Source organism: Oncorhynchus kisutch, unplaced genomic scaffold (assembly GCF_002021735.2).
Source record: "Oncorhynchus kisutch isolate 150728-3 unplaced genomic scaffold, Okis_V2 Okis01b-Okis20b_hom, whole genome shotgun sequence".
Taxonomy (NCBI): domain Eukaryota; kingdom Metazoa; phylum Chordata; class Actinopteri; order Salmoniformes; family Salmonidae; genus Oncorhynchus; species Oncorhynchus kisutch.
Genome location: NW_022261978.1, coordinates 9546388 through 9556387, shown reverse-complemented (window position 1 = coordinate 9556387; position 10000 = coordinate 9546388). Strand labels below are relative to the sequence as shown.

Below are 10000 nucleotides of genomic sequence, written 5' to 3'. Positions count from 1 at the left end.
AGGCTGAGTTATATACTTTATGATGGGTATGTTGGTGAGGAAAAACCGCCACACACACACAACCACTATCTTATCTGATATTTAATTATTTTGAGCCGTTTTTTTTGGACCATTCCGTCGGTCCTGACCGCCTACCGACGAGAACCAAGGACACCCTCTCTAACTGACGTCACAGGATCCGTTCCAACACGGAAACCGTAATGGTGGGGGCTCGTCGTTAGTCGGTATTGTTGTGATGGTCTCCGATCTCTCATCTACTTCTATCCACAACCTGTTACACACGTTAAATAAAACACGTCAATCTGAAAGAAGACTTAGAAAAAAATGTTCAACAAACGAAGCACTGTCGCTGTGTGACCAAAATGGACGATCGCTGGAGAAAGTTGACAGATAATTCGACCTCTATAAGTTTAACACGTTTCTTTCCGTTGATCGAGATTCCCGTTTGTAGATCTACAACCATGGGGAAGTTAGCACGCTGTCTCCTGCTGCTGTTGCTGCTGTCTTGGAAAGGAACCGACTTACAGGTGAGTGTTTGTTGTTGTTTACTTGTTTATGGGGGAGGGGAGGGGGAAAACCCTACTGCGGGCGTGTGGCTCGCTGGGTACGGTGCCACTGTCCGGTTGGTCTATTTCGGGAACACGTACGCAGAGAGAGAGGGGACTCTAATACACTTCAAGAATAGTATGCTGGAAATGAACAAACCCCCCTCGTCTGTCTGTCTTGTCTGTCCTGTATGTCCTGTGTAGGTTACTTTTTAAAATGTAATCCGTTATAGTTACCTGTCTAACATTGTAGGCAATAACATAACTAATGGTGCGTAAGAGGGTATATCGCTCTCCGATTGGACATTGAAACGTGTGTGGACATTCCTTGACCACACATCCCTTTAAGGCGCCATACAGAGTCCGGTTCTATGATGCCACCCCTTGTTGAGTAAATACAGGAGTGTCGCGGTTAAACACACAACATGTGGTAAGCGGTCTCTTTGCTGAGAAGGAGCCGGGGGTTTATCTTGCTATTCAGGTTGTCCTGGTGTAACAGACATTTCCATTCCAGGTGAAAAACAAGGAGAGCAGTGGTTGATAACAGTCAATCAAAGATCCAGTTCAATACGATCATTTACGGCGACATCTCCAGGACAGAAGCAGACCTGTTTTATATTCTATTCAGACAGCACCTAATGTTCATCTCCAGAACAGAAGCAGGCCTGTTTTATATTCTATTCAGACAGCACCTAATGTTCATCTCCAGAACAGAAGCAGGCCTGTTTTTATATTCTATTCAGACAAGCACCTAATGTTCATCTCCAGGACAGAAGCAGGCCCGTTTTATATTCTATTCAGACAGCACCAAATGTTCTCTATCAACCCGAGAGGCTTGTAAAAAGTCAGAACAAAAGGCATCAATACAATCATATTCAGCCTCCGGCAACCTGTTCCAAATTCAGCAGTCTGTTCTAAACGAGTGTTCCAAATTCAGCAGTCTGTTCCAAACGAGTGTTCCAAATTCAGCAGTCTGTTCCAAACGAGTGTTCCAAATTCGTCAGTCTGTTCTAAACGAGTGTTCCAAATTCGGCAGTCTGTTCCAAACGAGTGTTCCAAATTCAGTCAGACAGTTTCACATACTAGGGCTTTGACCGTCTTGGAATTTGAAGGAACTGGCCAGGCCAATGTACACGGTTCACGACATAACCAATGGGGAGAGGGGGGCATTTCAGACTCAAAAGAAAGACATGGCATTTCTCTGCAACTTCACTATTAGTTATTAGTTACACTTTGGATTGGTCTATCAATACACCCAGTCACTAAAAAGATACAGGCGTCCTTCCTAACTCAGTTGTCGGAGAGGAAGGAAACCGCTCAGGGATTTTCACCATGAGGCCAATGGTGACTTTAAAACAGTTACAGAGTTTAATGGCTGTGATAGGAGAAACTGAGGATGGATCAACAACATTGTAGTTACTATACAATACTAACCTAAATGACAGAGTGAAAAGAAGGAAGCCTGTACAGAATAAAAAATATTCCACAACATGCCTCCTGTTGGCAACACTAAAGTAAAATAAGGCCCAACAACCAAAACATCTTGGTCATTTTTAAACGTGTATTTCCCCATTATAGACACAGCCCATGTGTTTTAATTAAATCAACTATATGTACTGAACTGATGCTTTATATAGTGTATAGGGCAGTCCCTGACGACAAAACAATGTTTGTCCACCAAAAGTCGTCTGTTCTTTCCACCAATCGATTGGTTGAAATGTTACGTGTATTTCCCCATTATAGACACAGCCCATGTGTTTTAATTAAATCAACTATATGAACTGAACTGATGCTTTATATAGTGTATAGGGCAGTCCCTGACGACAAAACAATGTTTGTCCACCAAAAGTCGTCTGTTCTTTCCACCAATCGATTGGTTGAAATGTTACGTGTATTTCCCCATTATAGACACAGCCCATGTGTTTTAATTAAATCAACTATATGTACTGAACTGATGCTTTATATAGTGTATAGGGCAGTCCCTGACGACAGTCGTCTGTTCTTTCCACCAATCGATTGGTTGAAATGTTACGTGTATTTCCCCATTATAGACACAGCCCATGTGTTTTAATTAAATCAACTATATGTACTGAACTGATGCTTTATATAGTGTATAGGGCAGTCCCTGACGACAGTCGTCTGTTCTTTCCACCAATCGATTGGTTGAAATGTTACGTGTATTTCCCCATATATAGACACAGCCCATATGTTTGTCCACCAAAAGTCGTCTGTTCTTTCCACCAATCGATTGGTTGAAATGTTACGTGTATTTCCCCATTATAGACACAGCCCATGTGTTTTAATTAAATCAACTATATGTACTGAACTGATGCTTTATATAGTGTATAGGGCAGTCCCTGACGACAGTCATCTGTTCTTTCCACCAATCGATTGGTTGAAATGTTACGTGTATTTCCCCATTATAGACACAGCCCATGTGTTTTAATTAAATCAACTATATGTACTGAACTGATGCTTTAAGCTGTTTGATTAAATTATTACAGGCACACAAATGACTCAAGAGGGAGCCAGAGATCTTGTTAACCAGAAGGAAAAAACAACTGAACCCGACAGTTCTCCTCTCTCTCCTGCTGGCTGTCTCAGATTCCACCTGAAGTTGTACTGAACTGAACTGAACCCGACAGTTCTCCTCTCTCTCCTGCTGGTTGTCTCAGATTCCACCTGAAGTTGTACTGAACTGAACTGAACCCGACAGTTCTCCTCTCTCTCCTGCTGGCTGTCTCAGATTCCACCTGAAGTTGTACTGAACTGAACTGAACCCGACAGTTCTCCTCTCTCTCCTGCTGGCTGTCTCAGATTCCACCTGAAGTTGTACTGAACTGAACTGAACCCGACAGTTCTCCTCTCTCTCCTGCTGGCTGTCTCAGATTCCACCTGAAGTTGTACTGAACTGAACTGAACCCGACAGTTCTCCTCTCTCTCCTGCTGGCTGTCTCAGATTCCACCTGAAGTTGTACTGAACTGAACTGAACCCGACAGTTCTCCTCTCTCTCCTGCTGGCTGTCTCAGATTCCACCTGAAGTTGTACTGAACTGAACTGAACCCGACAGTTCTCCTCTCTCTCCTGCTGGCTGTCTCAGATTCTGCTGTCACTCTCCTGAAGGTAAAAAGGCCACAACGAGGAGTCGGCAACCTTTCTCATGTGGCCCATTTATCTCACCGTTTCTACCGATCTGCGTGCCGGTTATGGTTCATGTCCACATTTTCATAGTGGATAGTGCAATTTAATTTATAATATAATGTCCTCGTATTTTAATATCATTGTCATGTGGTTAATGAAAATTCAATCCAAACCAAAAAATGTAACAAGAAGTACCTTTTATATTTCAAATTAAGTAAAAAACAAATAATAAGATTTAAAAAATAAATAAATAAAATAAAAATCCTATAAATCACATTGGCTACACATGGCCTGTCTGCTAGGAACTGGAAACATTGGCTACACATGGCCTGTCTGCTAGGAACTGGAAACATTGGCTACACATGGCCTGTCTGCTAGGAACTGGAAACATTGGCTACACATGGCCTGTCTGCTAGGAACTGGAAACATTGGTTACACATGGCCTGTCTGCTAGGAACTGGAAACATTGGCTACACATGGCCTGTCTGCTAGGAACTGGAAACATTGGCTACACATGGCCTGTCTGCTAGGAACTGGAAACATTGGCTACACATGGCCTGTCTGCTAGGAACTGGAAACATTGGCTACACATGGCCTGTCTGCTAGGAACTGGAAACATTGGCTACACATGGCCTGTCTGCTAGGAACTGGAAACATTGGCTACACATGGCCTGTCTGCTAGGAACTGGAAACATTGGTTACACATGGCCTGTCTGCTAGGAACTGGAAACATTGGCTACACATGGCCTGTCTGCTAGGAACTGGAAACATTGGCTACACATGGCCTGTCTGCTAGGAACTGGAAACATTGGCTACACATGGCCTGTCTGCTAGGAACTGGAAACATTGGCTACACATGGCCTGTCTGCTAGGAACTGGAAACACTGGCTACACATGGCCTGTCTGCTAGGAACTGGAAACATTGGCTACACATGGCCTGTCTGCTAGGAACTGGAAACATTGGCTACACATGGCCTGTCTGCTAGGAACTGGAAACATTGGCTACACATGGCCTGTCTGCTAGGAACTGGAAACATTGGCTACACATGGCCTGTCTGCTAGGAACTGGAAACATTGGCTACACATGGCCTGTCTGCTAGGAACTGGAAACATTGGCTACACATGGCCTGTCTGCTAGGAACTGGAAACATTGGCTACACATGGCCTGTCTGCTAGGAACTGGAAACATTGGCTACACATGGCCTGTCTGCTAGGAACTGGAAACATTGGCTACACATGGCCTGTCTGCTAGGAACTGGAAACATTGGCTACACATGGCCTGTCTGCTAGGAACTGGAAACATTGGCTACACATGGCCTGTCTGCTAGGAACTGGAAACATTGGCTACACATGGCCTGTCTGCTAGGAACTGGAAACATTGGCTACACATGGCCTGTCTGCTAGGAACTGGAAACATTGGCTACACATGGCCTGTCTGCTAGGAACTGGAAACATTGGCTACACATGGCCTGTCTGCCCATGGCCTGTCTGCTAGGAACTGGAAACATTGGCTACACATGGCCTGTCTGCTAGGAACTGGAAACATTGGCTACAACATGGCCTGTCTGCTAGGAACTGGAAACATTGGCTACACATGGCCTGTCTGCTAGGAACTGGAAACATTGGCTACACATGGCCTGTCTGCTAGGAACTGGAAACATTGGCTACACATGGCCTGTCTGCTAGGAACTGGAAACATTGGCTACACATGGCCTGTCTGCTAGGAACTGGAAACATTGGCTACACATGGCCTGTCTGCTAGGAACTGGAAACATTGGCTACACATGGCCTGTCTGCTAGGAACTGGAAACATTGGTTACACATGGCCTGTCTGCTAGGAACTGGAAACATTGGCTACACATGGCCTGTCCTGCTAGGAACTGGAAACATTGGCTACACATGGCCTGTCTGCTAGGAACTGGAAACATTGGCTACACATGGCCTGTCTGCTAGGAACTGGAAACATTGGCTACACATGGCCTGTCTGCTAGGAACTGGAACATTTGGTTACACATGGCCTGTCTGCTAGGAACTGGAAACATTGGCTACACATGGCCTGTCTGCTAGGAACTGGAAACATTGGCTACACATGGCCTGTCATGCTAGGAACTGGAAACATTGGTTACACATGGCCTGTCTGCTAGGGAACTGGAAACATTGGCTACACATGGCCTGGTCTGCTAGGAACTGGAAACATTGGCTACACATGGCCTGTCTGCTAGGAACTGGAAACATTGGTTACACATGGCCTGTCTGCTAGGAACTTGGAAACATTGGCTACACATGGCCTGTCTGCTAGGAACTGGAACATTGGTTACACATGGCCTGTCTGCTAGGAACTGGAAACACTTGGCTACACATGGCCTGTCTGCTAGGAAACTGGAAACATTGGCTACACATGGCCTGTCTGCTAGGAACTGGAAACATGGTACACATGGCCTGTCTGCTAGGAACTGGAACATTGGCTACCATGGCCGTCTGGCTAGGAACTGGAAACATTGGCTACACATGGCCTGTCTGCTAGGAACTGGAAACATTGGCTACACATGGCCTGTCTGCTAGGAACTGGAAACATTGGCTACACATGGCCTGTCTGCTAGGAACTGGAAACATTGGCTACACATGGCCTGTCTGCTAGGAACTGGAAACATTGGCTACACATGGCCTGTCTGCTAGGAACTGGAACATTGGCTACATGGCTTCTGCTAGGAACTGGAACATTGGCTACACATGGCCTGTCTGCTAGGAACTGGAAACATTGGCTACACATGGCCTGTCTGCTAGGAACTGGAAACATTGGCTACACATGGCCTGTCTGCTAGGAACTGGAAACATTGGCTACACATGGCCTGTCTGCTAGGAACTGGAAACATTGGCTACACATGGCCTGTCTGCTAGGAACTGGAAACATTGGTTACACATGGCCTGTCTGCTAGGAACTGGAAACATTGGCTACACATGGCCTGTCTGCTAGGAACTGGAAACATTGGCTACACATGGCCTGTCTGCTAGGAACTGGAAACATTGGCTACACATGGCCTGTCTGCTAGGAACTGGAAACATTGGTTACACATGGCCTGTCTGCTAGGAACTGGAAACATTGGTTACACATGGCCTGTCTGCTAGGAACTGGAAACATTGGCTACACATGGCCTGTCTGCTAGGAACTGGAAACATTGGCTACACATGGCCTGTCTGCTAGGAACTGGAAACATTGGCTACACATGGCCTGTCTGCTAGGAACTGGAAACATTGGTTACACATGGCCTGTCTGCTAGGAACTGGAAACATTGGTTACACATGGCCTGTCTGCAACGAACTTGAAACATTGAATCAACTCTTCACTTTTTTTTCTGGCCTGAAGCTCCTGCTAACAAACACGCTGCATTCTGGGAACCTCAGTTTCCTGCACCAGTGAGCTCAGGACAGCTGTAGGCTATTTGTTCAAGGGGATAATCAGTAATGACAGATGTAGGCTATTTGTTCAAGGGGATAATCAGTAATGACAGACAATTTGTTCAAGGGTATAATCAGTAATCAGGAAGGCCTATTTTATGACGTTTCCACTGGATCAGAGCATGACATTGTTCCCTTTCACGCTGAGTGGTGGTCGAAAGGGAGAGAGAGCTGGAAAGATTTTCCAGGTACACTGAGGAACTATCTCAATGCATGTAAAAACAAGACTTAATGAAATAGTATCCACAAAACACCAGTCTCAACGTCAACAGTGAAGAGGCTAGACACTCTAATGTACTTGTCCTCTTGCTCAGTTGTGCACCGGGGCCTCACACTCGTTCTATTCTGGTTAGAGCCCGTTTGTGCTGAGAGGACCAGGCCAGCTATCTATCTAATCCATCCATCCATCCATCCATCCATCCATCCAACACTGTTCAGACATGAGGACCAGACCAGCTACCTACCTTTCTATAATACTGTATGTGTCTGTTATAACAATAGTCTCTCTCTCTATCTCTCTCTACTCCCCAGGTGAAGTCAGTCTCTACTCTGTCTCTACTCCCCAGGTGAAGTCAGTCTCTCTCGCTCTCTCTACTCCCCAGGTGAAGTCAGTCTCTCTCCTCTCTCTCTACTCCCCAGGTGAAGTCAGTCTCTCCTCTCTCTCTCTACTCCCCAGGTGAAGTCAGTCTCTCCTCTCTCTCTCTACTCCCCAGGTGAAGTCAGTCTCTCCTCTCTCTCTCTACTCCCCAGGTGAAGTCAGTCTCTCCTCTCTCTCTCTACTCCCCAGGTGAAGTCAGTCTCTACTCTCTCTCTACCCCCCAGGTGAAGTCAGTCTCTACTCTCTCTCTACCCCCCAGGTGAAGTCAGTGAGTGTAACTCTACCAGAGTCTCTATTGTTTGTGTCTACTCTGGATGGGAGTCTACATGCTGTCTCCAAGCAGTCTGGAGACATCAAATGGACCCTCAAAGAAGGTCAGCACCCGCTCTCACACCCACATACAGTATAGTGTAATAATATATACCTACAGTATAGTATAATAATATATAGTATAATAATATATAGTATAATAATATATACCGACAGTATAGTATACTAGTATATAGTATAATAATATATAGTATAATAATATATACCTACAGTATAGTGTAATAATATATACCTACAGTATAGTATAATAATATATAGTACAATAATATATAGTATAATAATATAGTATAGTATAATATGCAGTGTAATAATATATACCTACAGTATAGTACAATAATATATAGTATAATAATATATACCTACAGTATAGTATAATAATATATAGTATAATAATATATACCTGCAGATTAGTTTAATAATATATAGTATAATAATATATAGTATAATAATATATAGTTTAATAATATATAGTATAATAATATAGTATAGTATAATAATATATAGTATAATAATAGATACCTACAGTATAGTATAATAATATACAGTATAATTATATATACCTACAGTATAGTATAATAATATACAGTATAATAATGTATAGTATAATAGATACCTACAGTATAGTATAACAATATATAGTATAATTATATATACCTACAGTATAGTATAATAATATATAGTATAATAATATATACCGACAGTATAGTATACTAGTATATAGTATAATAATATATACCAATAGTATAATAATATATAGTATAATAATATATACCTACAGTATAGTATAATAATATATACAGTATAATAATATATACAGTATAATAATATATAGTATAATAATATATAGTATAATAATATATACCTGCAGTATAGTATAATAATATATACAGTATAATAATATATAGTATAATAATATATACAGTATAATAATATATAGTATAATCATATATAGTATAATCATATGTATAGTATAATAATATATAGTATAGTATAATAATATATACAGTATAATATGTATAGTATAATAATATATAGTATAATAATATGTATAGTATAATAATATATAGTATAGTATTATAATATATACAGTATAATATGTATAGTATAATAATATATACCTACAGTATAGTATAATAATATGTATAGTATAATAATATATACCTACAGTGTAGTATAATAATATATAGTATAATAATATATAGTATAGTATAATATGCAGTGTAATAATATATACCTACAGTGTAGTATAATAATATATAGTATAATAATATAGTATAGTATAATATGTATAGTATAATAATATATATAGTATAAGGTATTGTATAATAATATATAGTATTATAATATATACAGTATAATATGTATAGTATAATAATATATACCTACAGTGTAGTATAATAATATATACAGTATAATATGTATAGTATAATAATATATATAGTATAAGGTATTGTATAATAATATATAGTATTATAATATATACAGTATAATATGTATAGTATAATAATATATATAGTATAAGGTATTGTATAATAATATATAGTATTATAATATATACAGTATAATATGTATAGTATAATAATATATACCTACAGTGTAGTATAATAATATATACAGTATAATATGTATAGTATAATAATATATATAGTATAAGGTATTGTATAATAATATATAGTATTATAATATATACAGTATAATATGTATGGCATAATAATATATAGTATAATAATATATACAGTATAATATGTATAGTATTATAATATATAGTATAATAATATATATAGTATAAGGTATTGTATAATAATGTATAGTATTATAATATATACAGTATAATATGTATGGCATAATGATATATAGTATTATAATATATACAGTATAATATGTATGGCATAATGATATATATAGTATTATAATATATACAGTATAATA

At 40.0% G+C, this 10000-nt stretch overlaps 1 protein-coding gene across 1 annotated transcript in view; it reads left to right on the top strand.

The window, feature by feature from the left end:
• LOC116358953 (serine/threonine-protein kinase/endoribonuclease IRE1-like) overlaps positions 1 to 10000 on the top strand; it is a 74179-nt gene that overhangs the window by 33 nt on the left and 64146 nt on the right. Inside the window, 2 exon segments of the mRNA XM_031811404.1 lie at positions 1 to 527; positions 8001 to 8115. The exon segment at positions 1 to 527 is cut by the window's left edge and continues 33 nt beyond it. Of these exon segments, the coding sequence (XP_031667264.1) occupies positions 363 to 527; positions 8001 to 8115 (280 nt within the window). The 5' untranslated portion in view covers positions 1 to 362.